Below are 19,511 nucleotides of genomic sequence, written 5' to 3'. Positions count from 1 at the left end.
TCTCAGTTTCTTCATCTGTTTAGGAAGGTTTGGTTTCGGGGGTTTTTCTACATGCTGAACCCACAGTGACATTTTGTCCTCCGTCCTTCCCCTTAGCCCCAACCAGTTGTGGCAGATGCCCCCCGAGCCTGGTTCTGCTCGATGTTTCTCCCTGTTAACCTGGAGTTTTTCGTTCCCACGTTCACCAAATCGCTTGCTTGTGCCTAATTTTGGGGGTTTTCTCAGTATTATTGGAGGGTCTTAACCTCACAATATAAAGGTTGAGGTGTCAGTTACTGTGATTTGGTGCTATATAAGTAAAACTGAACTGAATTGAAATCTCTTTTGTGAGTTGGAAGGATTAAACACAAGAGCAGATACAGGATACCTGCCATATAAATTATAAAAGTACCAAGCACAGCTTACTCTCCCATGTTATGTTCTGATGCAACAAATTCAAATTCAATTTTATTTGTCACGTACACAGTCATACACAGTACGATATGTAGTGAAATGCTTGGACAACTGCTCGTGACCTAAAGAAAACAAAAAAAAGGAAAAGGCTATGAATAAGATAGGAAATAAATATGAAAAATTAAAAAGGGTAAATTTAACTAGGAAGGAATAAAATATAGATTAAGGTTAAAAATGAAATAACTGTACAACACAAATTAGAATGAAGGGTAAATTTAACTGGGAGAATAAGATAAAATATATAAATTAAAGTTGAAAATAAAATAACTGTACAACAAAATACACAATATAGAACTATATAAGAATGTATGAAGAAATATAAATAAATATATACACAATAACAGCAGCGTGATTTAAGTAATGAAGTGAAAACAATGTCCAGAATGTCCAGTGTGTGTAAGAACTGTATGTGTGGGTCAGTACTGTGTGGTGGTGTGATTGAGAGACCGTATCGCCTGCGGGAAGAAGCTCCTCCTCAGTCTCTCTGTGTTGGTCTTCAGGGAGCGGAATCGCTTTCCTGACCTCAACAGAGAGAACAGTCCGTTGTTGGGATGGCTGAGGTCCTCACGATCTTCCTGGCCTTGGTCCAGCACCGCCTGCTGTAGATTGAGTGCAGGTCAGGGAGCTCGGAGCGGATGGTGCGCTCAGCTGACCGCACAACCCTCTGTAGAGCTCGTCTGTCCTGCATGGTGCTGTTCCCGAACCAGGTTAAGATGTTTCCCGTCAGGATGCTCTCTATGGTGCAGGAGTAAAAGTTCCTGAGCACCTTGGAGGGCAGTTGGAAGTCTCTCAAGCGTCTGAGGTGGTAGAGACGCTGACGGGCCTTTTTCACCACGGTGTTGATGTGACAGGACCATGACAGGTCCTGCGTGATGTGAACTCCGAGGTATTTGAAGCTGTCCACTCTCTCCACTGGGCACTCGTTGATGACAGGGGTCTGGTAGTTCCTCTCCTGCTTAGTGCTGAAGTCCACTATCAGCTCCTTTGTCTTACTGACGTTTAGAAGGAGGTTGTTCCTCTGGCACCAGTTCTCCAGATTCCTAATCTCCTTCAGGTAGGCCGTCTCGTTGTTATCAGAGATCAGGCCCACCACGACGGTGTCGTCAGCAAACTTGATGATGGTGGTGGAGCTGGTAGTGGCCACACAGTCATATGTGTACAAAGAGTACAGCAGGGGGCTCAGAACACACCCCTGGGGGGCTCCAGTGCTGAGAGTGGTGGAGGCTGAGACATGTCCGCCCATCCTTACTGCCTGTGGTCTGCCAGTTAGGAAGTTGGAGATCCACAGACACATAGATGAGCTGAGTCCCAGATGCTCCAGCTTGGTGGTGAGTGTGGAGGGAATTATGGTGTTAAATGCAGAGCTGTAGTCTATGAAGAGCATTTTAACATAATTCCCCCTTCTAGTGTCCAAGTGAGTGAGTGATGTGTGGAGGAGATGAGAGATGGCATCGTCTGTGAAACGATTTGGACGGTAAGCGAACTGTAGTGGGTCCAGTGTGTCTGGTAGTGAAGAAACTGATGAAGTCTCTGACCAGGCGTTCAAAGCACTTCATCACTACTGAGGTGAGGGCTACAGGGCGATAGTCATTGAGAGAAGCAGGGTGGGGTTTCTTCGGGACAGGAACAATGATGGACTCTTTGAAGCATGTGGGGATCACCGACTGAGATAAAGAGATGTTGAATATCTCAGTGAACACAGGAGCTAGCTGGTATGCGCAGTCTCTTAGGATACGACCTGGGATGCCGTCTGGTCCTGCTGCTTTCCTGGTGTTCACTCTCTTGAAGGCTCTCCTTACTTCATGCTCGGAGATGACAAGCACGTTTCCGGTGCTGGCAGTATCTTCCTGTCTGCAGCCGTTAGCGCCGCTAACACTAGCATCGTTGGAGTCCTTAGCTGCAGCCTCGAAGCGAGCATAGAAAGTGTTCAGCTCGTCTGCCAGAGTCACGGCCGCGTTCGTCATACCGGTTGTTGGTGCTTTATAGTCCGTTATTGTCCTTAGTCCCCGCCACAGGCTCCTAGAGTCACTCTGTTGGAGTTGTGACTCTAGTTTCCTCCCGTAGCGCTGCTTCGCCTCTTTCACCGCCCTCCGCACGTTATATGACGCGGCTTTGTACAGGTCCATGTCCCCCGTCTTGAGTCCCGTGTTGTAGGCAGCGGTGCGGGATCTCAGAGCGTCGCGGATGGTTTTATCCACCCACGGCTTCTGGTTGGGAAACGTTGTGATAGTCTTTGTCTCCACGGTATCATCCGCTAGTTTCCCGATGAATCCCGCAACCGCTTCCGTAAACACGTTGACATCATCATCGGAGCTGTTTCTGAACATGCCCCAGTCTGCGTCATCGAGTGCGTCCTGTAACGCGGCCACCGATTGATCCGTCCAGCGCGCGACCTTCCTCTGAACCGGAACTTCCTGTTTCAGCCTTTGTTTGTATTTTGGGATGAGGAAGATGGCGGCGTGATCAGATTTGCCAAAAGGAGGGCGGGATTGTGCCTTGTAGCCGTCCTTGACCGTAGTGTAGCAGTGGTCCAGTGTCCTTTCACCTCTGGTGGGGCAGGTGATGTGTTGATAAAAGTTCGGCGCTGCGCGTTTGAGGTTGGCGCTATTAAAGTCCCCCGTCACAATAAGCGCAGCGTCCCGGTGTTGTGTCTGGTGCTGTGTGAGTGCCTCATGCAGCTCGCATAAGGCGGTGACCGTGTCCGCTTGTGGTGGAATATAAACGGCACTTACAATGGCCGATGTAAATTCCCGAGGTAGATAAAAAGGACGACACATGATGGACAGTAGTTCCAGATTTGGTGTGCAGGAGCGTGTGAGAGGAACAACGTTCGCACTGTTGCACCAGTTGTTGTTCACCATTAAACACACGCCGCCTCCCCTTGACTTCCCCGAGTCCCGTCCATGCGGTGAACCGAGAAGAACTCGGCCGGCTGGATGGCGTGGTCCGGCACCGCTGGGTTCAGCCATGTCTCGGTGAAGCAGAGGAGATTGCAGTCCCGAATGTCTCTCTGGAACTTTACCCTGGCCCTGAGGTCGTCAAGCTTGTTCTCCAGTGACTGGACGTTGGCGAGCAGGATGCTAGGCAGAGGTGTGCGGTGTGCACGAGCTCTCAGCCTGTTCCTGACGCCGGCTCGCTTCCCTTTGTTCTCCCTCGAGATCTCACTCGGCCAGCTCGGGTCCGGAGTTAAAAACTTCGAATTGTGAGTACATTGTATACCAATAGAAACAAGAGTGTCACTGTCATACCTAATGTACCCAATGGTGGTGATTTTGCCGATTTAGAAACGCTGAAAACTAACTTAAAAAACAAAGAAAAAAACAAAGAAAACATAACATCAGAAACTGTATGTGTATTATAATGAAGCCTCTGGGCTGGACTGAGGGTCTTAGCAGGATGCTGGTCAGGGGGTCGCTTTAAAAACTGCAACCTCAAGACTCGCCTCGCTTCCAGCTCTTCACCAGTGTGAGGTTATGTTCCCTTCTCATTTATGTGAAACACTATATATCTGTTTCTTATTTGTCTTAACCTATTAATCGTGCATGCCTTTAAACACACACACATATATATATATATATGTACACTCCCAACAGCACATCAGATGTGAAAAACACCTCCATAATTTATCTCACAATTTTAGCCTTGTGTACCTTCATTGTAAATGTTTGATGTCACAAGCTGTTCTGCAGTCTGTCTTTTGTTTGGTTACAATATACAAATAAAAGAAAAGAAATTCCTTCAGCTACTCTACCAGCAACAGTCTTCAGGTTAAATGTTTTTAGCGGCTATGAGCCCAGACGTCTAAAGAGAGACAGGCTTATAAATTAAAAATGATTTTCTTTGCTTTTAGAGGGGTTTTTTTGTTTTGTTTTGGGGTTTTTTACTTTTTTACAGAACCATTATTCTTTGCAATTTGGCAAAACGTTCAATATAAAATAGCACCTCTCCATAAAAACCTGAGCTCACTGATATCAGATGGAACCGACTGATTCCGACTGACTTTGGTTGCGATTTGCAACAAAGAAATACGAATTGCTTTCCTCAAGCGGCCTTAACGGCTGCTTTAACGAAGTAACTAAGACTTCTTTTGTGCCATTTACAACAAAGAGAAACTGACTGATTGCACCTCTGCAGGGGTAAATGATCCTAACATCACTGGGCAAATAAATAAATTAACAAATAAAAATGAGTTGTCTGAAGCAAATGCAAACATTTTTCTCGATAATAGTCCAACATAAATCTATCCCTATACCCTATTACCACCTAAATAGAAGCTGAAGACACGTCTCACTTCAAATCAGTCTTCCCTGTGCTCGGTGCCGTGACAGGCAGTTCAAATTGATATGTTTTGCCTGCTTTGTGGTTTTGCCCTCTCAAAGACTTAAAGCAGCAATAACCTGTTTCTGCCGCTGACTAATTGGCTGCTTGGCAAACAGGCTGGTGGATAAGTTTTGTCTTTCCTTGCTGTCCCACAGAGAGCAGCGTCCTACAGAGCCCCGTCTTTACCAAGCAGCCTGGCAGCATCGTGTATCCTGTGGAGAATGTGGAGAAAAACCGAGAGGTGGTGTTCAGCTGCGAGGCCGAGGGAAGCCCACCTCCCATGTACCGGTGAGTGCGTGACTGCAGTCCTTTATCTCTCTCTTCCTCCTCTCCCTGTTGATGCTGCATGCTTTTATACAAGTGATAGTCTCAATATCTTTCAATTTTTTGACATCATGTCGCGGACAAATGTCTCCATTTTGTCTTCAGCAGTCCCCGTCGCATTTTGGCAGCTGAAAATGCCACTGAGAGAGGACTGTGGCAAAACTCGTACGCCCACAAATCCTGAAGCACACTTGCATTTCTGTACAGAACAGTCACCTGATTCTTCGCACTAAAAGGCAGTTTGCTTTTTGTTAACACCTGTTATCTCCATGTCTCCCCTCTTCGTAGAACGGTTATTTAGTCTGTGGACATTTGATCTTTTTCCCTGATAATAATATATTTTTTACAGAAAGTGCAATATATCCTTCTTCTTACTGCTTTGAATCAAAGCTGTTTGTTTCTGGGGTACAAAGATGTGATGTTCAGGGTAGGAACCCATAAATAAAAAGAGAAAAAGGTCTAATCTCATAATATTTTGTCAATTTGGCAGTGATAGTGACGTCTTTTAAAAGTACAAATATCACACGTGACAAATTCCAAAGGCTCAACTGATGAGTAAATCATTACATGAGACTTATCCTCACACATTATCCTCACTATCCTGTGAACCAGAAAGCAGCAAGTTTCTAATCAGCAAAGCCCGAAGTTGTTCCATTGACATTGAATTAGATTTGGCCATCGTGGATTCAGAACATGTTTAAACGCCTTACATGTTGAGCATATTCCTAATAGTTAAAAGAGGTGTGCATACCTTGTACAGGTGTACAGATGTGGAACTCCAGCTGCTGTCCACTGTGAATGTAACCGCTCTTAGGATTACTCTCCTGATGCATCAACAACATAGTCTTGGTTCTGGTTCTACTTGTTCATCCATGAAAAATCAAGTCTAAGCTGATCAGGATCATAGGCATATATTACATAAATTCTGTTTTACAGTGGATTTTTCCTTCTACCCCCTGCCGGAAACATGTGTTGCCAATCTGTAGTCTGTGAATGCATGCTAATCTCCGCTTGCTCTCCTCTCAGACGTCTTCTCTCTGCTGCAGAGTTCAAAGAGATCCCTGTTTTTATGTCTCTCTTTATTTCCTCCTCACCTCCACCATTAGTCTATTGAAAGGTTGTTTTGTTGTAAGTAAAAGTTGAAATCTATTGTATTTGCTGACTGAAATTACTGTAGAGCCATTTGGAAGCAGTAGTACATTTAATACTTGGGACTTAGCCAGCTTAGAGAATGACCTAATCAGCTGTTTCCTGTCAAGGTCGCTGTGTGGTCCTGTCAGAGCTGCCGCTGCCTCTTAGAGACGTGTTGCAACACACACACAGACAGGAACTAAATCATACTCAAAGTTCATTAATTGCGTGTCACACAGCTGTAAACTCTGACAGCTCGTGCCGCAGTGTTTACATGGAGCAGAGACATGTGCACAGTGTTGTCTGCAGCAAATCCAGATGAAGAGGAGAGGAAGATTGTAGCTAATAAATCGAATTTCAGGCACTCAAGCGTGTGGTTAAACATGCCGATAATAATAATAATACAGCAACACAGCATTAATAATTCGACACTTCTAGAAAATTTCTTCCTTGTAAGAGTTAGATGAGAAAATTGACACGTCACTCTGCACTCTGGGTTCTAAAAGTGATATTTAAAGTATGAAAGAATAACTGCAACCCCAGCTGATTGAAATTACTATTACATAGCATACTCGACAAAAAGACCTAAATCTTTATTAGTGATCCAGAAACTTAAACACTGCAAATAAATACAGCAGCTCCTTAACTTGGTGCATAAACACCGAAAATACAGCTAACCTGCTCTGTCTGACTCGAATGAAATACACCCATCATCAGCTGAGTCTATTGCACTAACTGCACCTACTCGTGCTGACAGACTGGTGCTTTTGCATGTACCTTATTACATTTGCAAGGTGAGTCTGCCCGTAAAAATAAATAAAAACCACCATACTTGATTTAGCTAATCTCCCTTCAAGGCTGTAACCTTGTGCACAGCTGGACCCCTTTTCAATCACTCCACTTAGGTCCAGCTCTCCCGTGATTTAAAAAGGGACCTGATCTCGTACGTAGAGCAGGCATTAACGTCTGTGCCAAACTGATCTGACTTAGATGTCAAGAATCATCACTGGCGATTACGGCTGGTTACAACCAGGAACATCTGTTTTAAGTCGAGGAACCAACACTGGCCAAGCCTGAAGCATTATAAAAATATGAAGAGTGCATGAAATGGTGCAGAACGGCACAAAAACTGACTTGACCAGATCAGCCACTTATAAATCAGTTGTGGCATTTTTTGTGTTTTTCTTTTTTCTTTGAAGAACTTTCTGATTGAATATTGCTCCAAAAGAAAACACTGACTGGTTCAGTTTTTGGTTACAAGAGCAGAAATAGTCGATGCCGATGCAAAAGGGTTTGTAATGGAAATCCATCCTAGTCAAGGTTAACTTCTTGGCCATCTCACAGCCACAGCAGTAATGATGCCCTAACATCAAATCACGAGTAGTTATGCCCTAATTATACTTGTTGTTTCCTTAAATATTATAACTCACAATTTTTACTTCTGATGGAGTTTTTTTTTTAATTCTTTCTATATTCATAGACCATGTTGCTAATCTGAACACTTCCCCATCACTTCAGCACAGTCACATACTATTTTAAAGGCATGTCTCATGTCTTTCTGGATACTCATCTCCCTTTAGCTCACAGCAGTCACGCCTGTAATCAAGTCAGACAACCACTGACAAAGTTTCAAAGTCCGCTGACGTGTTGGCTTTTCTTGCTCGCGTCTGTGTGAGCTATGAATGAGCTACGAGTGTCATTAAGACGACGTTACTCCAGATTTTTGGCACTTTTATCAGGCCACATGACGGTTTTAAGACTAAAGTGAGGAAAGAAATGTCAGGGTAGCAGTATACATCACAGGTTAAATAAAATAAAACTAGAAAATCAATCAGCTCTTTGTCTTCCTTTTATCGAACACATTGATTGGCCTTAATATGACTGACTAGACTGACTTTGCGTCGATACAGTGCAGGCTGTTTTTATAGTCTTACAATAAATCCCACCTACCCAGACATAAGTAGACGCCATATGCCTTGGTATACAAGACACTACACCTCTCATTGGAGCCATTTATATGACACAGCTGCCATCCTCCTTCTCACTGCCTGCAGAGACTCTGGGTTGCTGCCTAGCTTCAAAACACTGCTAAGCTATCTAACTAAAATCTTAACTTTTGGTAGAATGGGGCTTTTTTTCTAAATGTTATATTCGTATGGCCTAAATATTCAGAATACCTGTTATGGACTGAGGGAAAAAGACACTTGAGTATTCAGGTGCTATTCTTTAGAGCCTAAAAAGTGGAAAACTGGACTTCTTTAGATCTTTGAAGATTTTTTGCCACTCCTTCAGGAAGCTTCTTCAGTTCTAGAACAATTCAGTTTTATTTATAAAGCACCGAATCACAACAACAGTCACCTCAAGGGGATTTATATTGTAAGGTAGAGCCTACAATAATACATACAGAGAAAAACCCAACAATCATATGACCCCCCCTATGAGCAAGCACTTTGGCGACAGTGGGAAGGAAAAACTCCCTTTTAACAGGAAGAATCCTCCGACAGAACCTGGCTCAGGGAGGCTCAGGTTGGGAACCGGTTGTTTTTCAAGCTCTCGAGACAACCATGGCTCGGATGACTGAGAACCCACACAGAACATCCAGGTGCTGTAGCTTCCACCTCTAATATTCAAACTTTGGCCTCAATGCCTTCAAGTATATCACTGCTGGGCGCCCACGTAATTGTAGGCCAGCAGATAAGCGAGGTTCCCAGTGTCAATACCAAAGTGGTGTTCAGCTACAAACTCTCCTAGTCGTTCTGTGGTTTGACCTTTGCATAAACAGCCACAGGGGAATCAAATCTGGAGACTGCGTGGGCCGTGTTACAGTTCACCGAACAAAACAGAGAGCACCGTCCGATAAAGAACAGACTCACAACACCTTTTGAAAAAGCACATAATCTAGTCAGGAGGTATTTAAAGCTCTGGAGCTCTGAATCACACGCAGGCATGTTTTCCTGTCATTTTTTTAAACACCTGTAAATTATAGTTTACGCCACACCTCACATGACAAGGAGATATTCTTTTCATTTCTAATCCAAGAGTGTGTAATTTAAAACTTTATAGTGTCCCACGGTGGTGTGATGTTTGCATGGCCGTAACACAAAGTAGTAATTTTTAAGCACTTTTAAGCACCAGGCTTAAGAAAAAGAACAGACCGCCTAACATTAACAGCCTCATAAGCCAGATGGTGTGGTATTATGCCACTGTGTGCACGGCCTGTTGTTACATGATTGGATAAAGCATGTGCCTAACAAATGGAACTGCTGTTGTGGCCTGTTTGCCATCATAAATCACTGTAAATAGAATTATTAATTGAGTTCACATGTGTTTGATGTAATCTGTTGCTCTGCTTCCCGTGGAGGATACTCAGTGGCACCATGACGAGCGTCGTCTCTCCCGCCACGCTACCTTCTATCATGGTCCCCGCGCCGGCTTTATCTGGTGTTATACAGAAATATTTGAATATCTGCCACTTAAAGTTTAAAGTTCTAATTGGCTTAAAGTGACAAGAGCTGTCACAGGCCGTATAATTTGTCACAAAAGAACAACGGCGGCTTTGGGCGGGCAATTATCCTTAACTACTACTATGTTTAACGACCACACAACATGGCACATTTAGGAATACACAATGTCTTCCTCTGACTGGGTAAATTCTTCATTTTCAACAAGAGACATGATTACTCACTCAGATACATCAAAACATTTTCCGGGCTCAATTAGCTATCCAGGCTAATGTTTTCGAAAGGCCCAGATAAAGCGGCGAATCGACGGCTGGCAGGGAAAATCTTTTGCAGCGTTTGGTTTTTCAAGCTGTCACCGATTAAGCCGTTTGACTGCAAATACAATGCCGAGCCTCTCCGAGCAATTACGACTGTGAAAAGGCTGCTTTCATATTTGATGGGATGCCTTTTCAACCTCACAGGAAGCCGCTATCAGAGGGCGATATTGAGGTTTTTGCCGCGTCGCCTCACCCTGCCCATCCGTTCAGCTCCTGTTCCACTCGAAGGTGGGACTTAGCCGGGACATATTTATGTTGATTTTAGTTTGTTCCGCTTCAGCTGCAAATGAATCTCTGCTGTAGTCCTGTGAGACCGCAGCCGCCCCTCCTCAGGCTCTTCTCTATTGTGTGTAGTAATAAGGCTCTTGAGAGTGTGCACTTACTTATGAGTGAACTGGAGGAGTGCCATGAAAGACCATTGTGCTACACATTTGGTCTATTAAAAGAATAAAAGTCTGCAGACGCTCTTTGTGAGTGCAGCAATGCCCCAGCCAACAACTATTCTGCTGTGGCTGTGTGTGTGTGTGTGTGTGTGTGTGTGTGTGTGTAGGCGGCTAAGGAGCACAACCCGACACTGTTTCTCATGTAAACAGCTCCTACTTGTTTCATATGGAAGCTCTGTACCTACAGGTGTCTTTGTCCAGAGGACCACATAAGTTGGATTTCCCTGCCACTGAAGGCAAACGAGTGTATTCTATAAGCCACATTATGCTACAAAAGACATAATACAGCAAGAAAATTCCACAACGCCACTATCAGTGCTTTCTTAGAAAGGTTATTATGCCTCAAAGGCTCCAAATTGGCATAACAAGGAAAGTTAAGACAGTACCCCCAAACAGCTTTGTGCAACTTCTGTCTCTTGTACAAAAGGGGCTTTAGCAAAGCCCCTTTTTTCACATCAAAGCTGCTTTCTTTTTTCAGCGGAAAACAATGCTCTGCTTTTCCAGCTGAATGGGAAATCGTTCAGAGAAACTTTTTTTTTTTAAATCAAAGCAAAATAAATTTTAAAACTCCTCAAAGAAATAATCAGCTACAAAACCCCTCAAAGCCCAAATCAGATCCGGGTAGTCCATTATCCAATGCCATATTAAATCTTCTTTTCAGGCTTGTTTATCTGTGCTGTACCTTTTTACAGCTGAGATAGTTATACAACATCAATAACAAATGGCAATGTATGAGCTCATTTCTCTGTCTGTTTTAGGTTTTCTTGCCTTGGTTGAAGCGAGTTATGGCTTGAAGCCATTTTTCTGAAATGACTGATTTTTCTCCCACCTGTGTTTCTTTAATAAGGTGCATCTGTGTGGAGAGATTGGAGAGTCTGTTGCCATTTTAAGTGAATTATACCCTTCGTTGGTCCCGCCCAGTCACCCACTCCTAACACCAATGATAATCAAGTGGAAGGGTCTAGAATGTACGAGTGTGAAGGCGAGCTTGCAGGCATCGTTTTAATTGTTGTACCATAATGATTAAGCAGGATTTTTATGCGGTCTGACTGGGGTCTGGCAAGATGGATGGCCTGAAATGCTATCTATTCTCGGGGAGTCAAGTCCTTGGCACCATAGTGGTTCACTGCTGCTTAGATTAACACTAAGCTGGAGGGCATGATTTCTGGGTCCTCTCCACCTTTCATTTCTCTCGTGTTGAAAAACAAACAAATATACAAGTCACGTTCTGCTTCTTCTTCTTGTGCTCTGGCGTACTTCCATTGCCCCAGTCTACACTGAACAGTGTTTAATTTGTTAAATTTACATGTTCATTTTTCTCTCTCTTTTTTTTAGATGGAGACTGAACGGCACGGAAATAAATCCCAAAACTGGATCTCACTACAGCCTTTCTGGGGGCAACCTCAGAATCAGCCATCTGAACAAAGACCAAGATGCTGGAACGTATCAGTGCCTCGCCTCCAACTCTTTCGGGACCATCGTTAGCCGAGAGGCCAGTCTAACCTTCGCATGTGAGTTTATTTTTTTCTGTTTTCTTTAGGCGAGCATTTGAGCCTTCTTGGCTTCCATTGGAGAAATAAAAAAGTAAAAATAGAGGGAGAAAGAGAAAAACATGTCAGTCACAAACAAGGATAACATAGTGGGCTGCTCTTCATGACATGTTTAACATGGAGAAAGTTATCTCTGAGGTGCTATTTGTGTGTTGACTGGTGTTTACTCTATAAATGGCTGCACAGTAGGCAAACAGCAAGCGCTAAACTCACTGCAGTGGAGGAAAAAGATCAAGGTTTTCCTCTGAGGTGTCTTGGAGTACAGGCACGGTGATGAAGTGGAAGGTTCGGGTCTTGGTTGTACGTTCTGCAGACTCAACTAAACTTCTTAGCCAAGTTTGAGCATTAACATTGGTTTTATGCTAATGGCTTATTAGCTAAGTGACCATTCAATCTCTTTTAACCCTCTATAGCCCAACAACATTAGCATAAATGTTCTTATTTATTTATAATATTGTCAGAGTTAGTAATGTGGATCAGACATTAGACAACAGACCATCTCATACAAACCTAGATAACAGTACATAGTTGTTAGCTAAAAATTATGGCAGCTAATGCTACACTTGCTTGTCCTAGAAGTCACATTTACCCTCTGGTAAACAGTTCGTTAAACTTCATATGAGATTATTTACAAATTTCCTTAATCTGAAAAGGTTAGGTTTCTTCCACATCAAAGTAAAGTAAATTTCCAGTAAACTTCTAGCTAACATGAGCTAAGGAAAACAGTGGCAAAAACAGCTTAGCAACAGAAAAGTTCAGGATATGCTCACTCACTCACCTCAGTATCACTGTCATTGGTTAGATGTGAACTTCATCGAGTGATACTCAACTGTATCACAGGCCTGTCACAAAGTTTTATAGCCTCTTCGGAAACGCAGAGCAGCTGAAAGTAGCCATTAAGGAGCACCAAGGGTTAGCTGATGAAACTTTACTTTCCGTTACTTCAGAGAACAAAAACAGCACACCCACTCATGAAGAAATGCAAAGTCAGCACCATCACTTTTGCAGATTAATGTTTTTTAATGGCCCTATCATACTGATTTCCGACCAGGAGGACGACAGATTGTTTGATGGATCTTGATGAGTCTAACTGACAAGCCTCTGGACCTCATATTTCTAGCAGGACTGAGTCAATAAGTGCCTACTTTATGTGCCAGTTATTTGACAGGAGTAAATCATGACATTAAAGGCAAAAGAGTGATCACTAGCTCAGATTAGATTTTGAGGTTTGGTGTTTGGGGACAAGGCCACCAATGTGCCTCAGGCCATTTGTTTAGTTCCTTGGACCAGCAGGAGGTCAATCCTTGATCTGATTCTGCTGGTGAATTTCCACTATGATAGGATGACAGTTCCATCAATTGTCGGACTCTGACCTTACCAACCTGCAGTTGTTGTCACAGAGTCGGCGTGTGCGTGTATGACCGAATGTCATCTATCTTCTTTATTACTCTTGGTATAGCTTAATTAACTCCACTGCATGATTGAATGGTAAAGGTTCAAGCGAATAATTTAAAGGGCAACTGGTATTACTTTAGAGTGTCATGCAATTCTTTATAGAAATTCAAGGGAAGTAAAGGATATGAGTGAGGTCCTCCTGCAGACTCCTAGTCAGATGCACACAGTGCAGGTATAAGTTGTGTTTCAGCACCTAACAGCAATATTTTTTCCTCCAGTAAAGGTCATGACCTTTTGATGGTAATTAGTTTTACGCATAATTTGACTGTGATTTTGACACAAGACAGGGTCTGAACTGACTCTCTCCTCTAATAAGCCCAGTGCTAATTGCACCCGTCAGAGCCAAAATGAGCGTAATCATTTGGAGCCATATAAATACACATCTGCTACAATCAAAAAGGTCAAAAGTCAAGAGATTTAAAGTTTGCCCCATCTTCAGTGTAATCGTGCACTGTCATGAAAACATGTCCTTACTATAATTGATTTCCTGTGGAAAAAGATGGAGCATAACTAGAGTGTATACCGTAGAAAGAGGATGAAACTGTGAAGGAAACTTCAGCGCTGGGGACATGAAGGTAAAGGGAAGGAGTCCTATTGTTACTTACAGAAACAATAATAAAAACAATGTACTATAACACAAGTTTGTCCAATTTTTAAACCACATCTAAAAGCAATAAAATCCAGGAACACTAGGCAGGCACACAAAGACTGAAAGAAACCATGCATGTATCAAGGTACAGGTGAAGTCAATCGTGACAATAACAAGGTTGAACAAAGAAAGGATGTAAAAAAGAAAGAGAAAGCCACAAGAGGAACTAACCTTCAAAATAAAGCAGGAATCAAATGAAATGAAAGACTACACTGAAAGAAAGAACTAGATTTGACACAGAGCAGTGAGAGACAGACCGGGGCAACGCAAGGCACAAAGAAAATGAAACAGCATGAGAAAAAAATTAGGATTGGAACAGAAACTATGTATAATTGCGAACAGCTAGTCATCCTGTTCATAACTGGAGGAACTTTCATTACATGCATAACTGTAGAAGTAACTCAACAAAATATGTCATTTGAGGATTGGATGATATGCTGCATTTTTCATGTTAACAAACCTCACAAAAAGACCAAACAACTGATCCCACTAAAGGAAATGCTATCTTAAATGCTAGAGACCTTTTGTTTTTGCCACAGAGCATTCATTGTTTTGCACAGACTATTAAAAATACATCACTGAGTCACACAATTGCACATGGTGACACTTCTGTCATTACCACACACATACACGCTGTACAGTCGATACCACAGACACAGTAAATGCTCATTAGCGCACAGAATGCACATCAATTTAAACCTGGAAATATTCCACAACAACCACCCGGCACGTTTGTTTGAGTGAAGTTTAAATCTGCACTGACCAGCCTGTTAGAGAAATCACAGATGTACCAAAAATATCACGCATGTGGAATTTGTGCATTTTCTGTAGAAATCAGTGGGGTTAAAGGTAAGAGCCACAGAGATGGCGGACAAACACTTTGCTGGTGTTTTGTGTTTTCATGGGAGTTACAGAGAAGTGAAATCTAAAATTTTTACTTAAAGTACATGATAATGTGAATCAAAAATGTTTTTCATTGTAACCTAATTTTAGCGAACTACTGCAGAAATGGGAAATCTAAATATAAAAATAATTCAGGTAACGTGTGAGTGTCTGTAGCACGTAGTTTTTTCTGTGACCGAACCCAACCACATGACTGGCACAACTTTTACTTTGAAGGGAAACCATTCTCCAGTCTCCATTTGCAGGTTGCATTGCACCAGCAACCCTGAGGAACCGCTGTCAACCAGTTGGGGAATACACTTGTCACCCTAGCAACAGGTGACTGTGTTACTCCCAGTGTGGGAGACAAATCTCAGGCAATGTGCGCTTGACGTCACGTGAGAAACATCAATAGTTTACTCATGTGGCTCCATGCTGTAGTGGCTAACACATTTGACTTATGCACAGAAGGCCTCCTGTTTGGGATCAGAAGGAGGCGCAAACTCATTCTTAGCGGTAGTGGACCCCTAATGTGGGTCCCCAAGCCCAGGTGAATGGGAGGGTTGTATGGGGAAAGACCATTCAGCATAGTTTGTCATATTCTAAATACTACACAAACATTTTAGCAAAAGCAAAATCTGCTTCTCAAAAAACAAATTAAGAGAACATTTAATTTATTTTTGGTGTGGGTTTGAATCCAGGCTTCAAAGGGAGTTTGGTTTCCACTGATCGCTGTCCCATCATTTCATGATCTAAAAAAGTAAAAATGACAGTGCACGCCAGGAAAGATTTTCAACTTGAATATTTCACCCATCAAGATCTGATGTGTGATGTAAGTATTCCCTTAATGTTTCTGAGCAGTGTTTCTACCCCAAGGTCTACTTGAAGCGTGTGCTTTTTTTCTTCTTCTTCTTTTTTGTGGAGCATTTATACATCACGGCCTCTCTCAGAGGATAGATGTTCAGCACTGTGCTTAAAACGCATTTTACATTTCAGCGTTCATGACCAACAGCAGGAAGTGAAACACAGGATAGAACAGGGTGTTAGGGTTTTGTTCGGTGCTACCGGTAACCATAGCGCTTTCACCGGCAGCAATGTCTTTTGCCTGCCCAGTGCTTTTCAACCACACATCACAAAAGAAGCTCATTTTTGTGTGCTTTTCTGCTTTGCGCTTATGAAAGAAGTATTTTGCTCCCTCCATTTGAACGATTGTATTTACCTCAGCATCTTGTTTTATCAGTCGATGGTAGTTCTCCTTCTGCTGTCTTGTCTTGTAAATGTCGGTCGACCAAACAAATGTAAACCAAAGTCACACTCACAGTTGCAAACACGTCAAACACTTTTTGTGTTATTGATCAATTACTAATCAACTGCTGCATATCTTTGTGGACTACAGTGATTTTTTTTTTATTCCATGCAAACGGTCAAGGAATGGGAACTTTTCCATTTCCATTTTACTTTTCAGACTAGACCAGTTAATTAGGACATTTGTTGAAGACTGACAAAAGCGCGGGTCTGCCGGTACAGATATTTGGTGATGGGAGCCTCAATAAGCTGCTAGTTTCTCACAAAATCAAATAAATCAGTGCCATAGTTAATTGTTTTGACTCAGCGTGAAGGTCAAAAGATATTTAATTTTGAGCCGGGTCTTAGAATTGATAATGAAATCCTGATAGTGAGTCGTTGTGAGCACAGGAAAGCGTTGTTGTTCGGTGAACATGCTCTGCCTTCTAATTCAGTCATTTATCTCCGGGTGTGAGGGATTTTTGCCTTTTCTTTAATTAAATAGGTATTAGTGGTGTCTTAATCTTGTTCCAGGTGAGTAATCTTTCTAAAAATCCATTATTGGTCTTGTTGAATTTAGATTGCATTGACACTTAAGACCTGTTTATAGGTCTGAACTTAAATCATACATTTCCATTTAAATTGTAATTCAAAAGTCGGGATTTGTATTTGCTAAAGTGTTATCTCCTTCCAGAGGTTGAGCATAGCATATATTGTGTAGAACAAGAGTAAACTATACAGTGAGACTTGCTCAGCTGAATGGTATTAATCAGTTAACATTTGTTAGTTTGCACGCTCCGTGACGCCTTCAAGGTTGTTCTTTGGAATTGGCGGAGCTCCAGATACTTCAGGATTCGTTTCCGTGTCACAAACTTTTGATGGATGATGGTAACCCTCGCAAGGGTTGTGGCTGTCTACCTCCCGAGGCAAGGATAACTGATGGCTAGTGGGCGCTCCCACTCAATATTTGCTGCCCTTGATTAGTATGTCTATTGATTCTGTATTGCTGATTATGTAAAAGATGTACACACAGAATTCACACTGATGAACAGGCCGCATATTCAATAACAGAATGATAGTGTGGGCTTCTTATATGGGTGGCACTCTGAGGGCTGTGCGTTGAATGCAGTGACGAGCTCATTCACTGCTGAAGTTTCCGCGACCAGAGATGTCAAGAAGGTTGAGCTTTCAAGAAGAAAATAAAGTGTTGTATACTGAACTTTCCTTGAAACGCTATATATCCCATTTTGAGTAGGAGTGGATATTCACTTACTTATAAAGTATCTCATCAGAGTCAGAAAAGCTCATATTTTGCCAAGGACATAGGAGGGGTGGGAAATTCCTGATGTCACCGGAGTAGGCTTTAAATCCTTAAGGGGAAATATGAATACCTAATTTAAATGCAAATAAATCCTTTGGACTCCTCTCAGCTGAGTGATAATGTGGTGTGAGTATATTGACTTAGTTAATGAGGTGTAAATAGCTAATGGGTATGATCTAGCTTTTATGTTTTTTTATCCGCAGTACACTATCAACATATCACACTTGGGAACCTGCTATAAAGTGGAATAACTCACTCAGCATTTAATGTTTACCTCTTTAGCTGTCCAGCCTTTGAAATGGGGAAAACTTTTTTGATGATACGTGCAGGGAATTGGCGGGGGGAGGGTCCTCAGCAAAGTCAGTGCCGCCCCTAACCCTTTTAGAGCACATTACATTTTTGCTTTTTTACATTCCTAAATAATTGTTAAAGTGAAAGTACACCAGTACATACTGTAGATCACAGGTTTCAAAATGTACATATGATATAAAAAATGTACATGTTTAATATCGTAATTGTGTACTATCCCATATCCTGTCATGGTCCTGGGTCTTTGACCCAGTGTTTTGAGTTTATTGTTATTATTTTCCAGTTTCTGCTGTTTTGTATTTGTTCTTAGGGTTTTGAGTTGGGTGTCTTTCCTCTGTGTCCTGTTCATGTCCCCGAGTTGGTATTGTGAAACAGTCTGTGAGTTTCCTGTTTTACTTTGTAGGTTTGTGTCTCGTTATGCCCATTAGTTCCAGCTGTTTCCCCTCCTGTCTGCCAATTCCTGATTACCTGGTGTGTGTATTTATACTGCGTGTCTGCCTGTGCTCCTCGTCGCGTCGTCTGTGTTTCTCTGTGAATCTTCTGTGTACTTAGCATTATTCCGTGTTTCACCGTGTCTCTCTGCTCCCCGCCCCGTGTCCTCCTTTTGTGTTAGTTTTCCCAGTTTAGGTTTATGTTCAGTTCTGCCCTCACCTCTGTTATTGTTCACTGTATATAAATCTCACTTGCACCTCCGCCACTGTCTGCTATTTTGATCCTCCTCGCCTCCACACGACTGCTGCCCCAGTCGTGACATATCCCAACAATGCAATGCTGTGTAAGAGGTCTTAATCGCAATAGTATGTATTAAACTAATGTTTAAATTGAGAAAATGTAAGAAAAAAAACGTGTCCAAAAAGCTGGAACATTTGCCTCTGTGTAGCAGCTTTGCTTCTTTTTGCCACAGTCTGTAAATATTTGGGAGCTGCAGAGAACATTTGTTGGACTTTTTGGAGAGGAATGTTGTCCCATTGTTGTCTGATACAGTCCTCAATCTGCTCTGTTCTTTTTTTTATTTAATGATGCTCCAAATGTTTTCAGTTGGAGAATCGTCTCTATTGCAGGCCATTTAAGCACCTTGGCTCTTTTACTATGGTGCTTGTATAATAGATGAATTATGCAGTTTAGCATTGTTTTTGCTGAAATATTCAAGGCCCTCCCTCAAAAATACGTCATGTAGACGGGAGCATCTGCTGCTCTAAAACCTTTCAGCATTGCTGGTGCCTTTCCAGATATGCAACCTCCACCAGGGATGCACGCTTTTGAACTGAGTGATGATACAAAGCCCGATGCCCCCCTGTCCTCTTTAGACCAGAGGTTTTTAAAAAGAATTTCAGTTCATTTCAGTTCAACAGACCCCAGAACAGTTTTCCACTTTGCCGACAGAATTTTTTAAAAAACTTTTTCTGTGAGAAGTCACAACAGTATTGTCATTATGAAGTGTCTGAAAAATAACTGTCAGGTAATATAGTGACAATCCCAGTACACATCCAAAAATGTGTATTAGTAATAAACAGCACTACTTAGTTACCCTGTGGCTTGAGAAAAACTCCTTGAAAGAACATGATATGAATACATCGATGATACTGATGTACTTGAAGCCATTGTCATTGTG

At 42.3% G+C, this 19,511-nt stretch overlaps 1 protein-coding gene across 2 annotated transcripts in view; it reads left to right on the top strand.

Moving 5' to 3' along the window:
- cntn4 (contactin 4) overlaps positions 1 to 19,511 on the top strand; it is a 191,602-nt gene that overhangs the window by 55,430 nt on the left and 116,661 nt on the right. For both annotated transcript variants that reach the window (XM_040002982.1, XM_040002981.1), the window contains exons 3-4: positions 4,929 to 5,061; positions 11,785 to 11,960. In XM_040002982.1, the coding sequence (XP_039858916.1) occupies positions 4,929 to 5,061; positions 11,785 to 11,960 (309 nt within the window). The remainder of the gene's footprint in view (positions 1 to 4,928; positions 5,062 to 11,784; positions 11,961 to 19,511) is intronic.

This window comes from Simochromis diagramma, unplaced genomic scaffold, assembly GCF_900408965.1.
Source record: "Simochromis diagramma unplaced genomic scaffold, fSimDia1.1 OVJJ01000646.1, whole genome shotgun sequence".
In the NCBI taxonomy this organism is placed as follows: Eukaryota; Metazoa; Chordata; class Actinopteri; order Cichliformes; family Cichlidae; genus Simochromis; species Simochromis diagramma.
The sequence above is the reverse complement of the archived record's forward strand: the minus strand, read 5'-3'. Positions and strand labels throughout refer to the sequence as shown.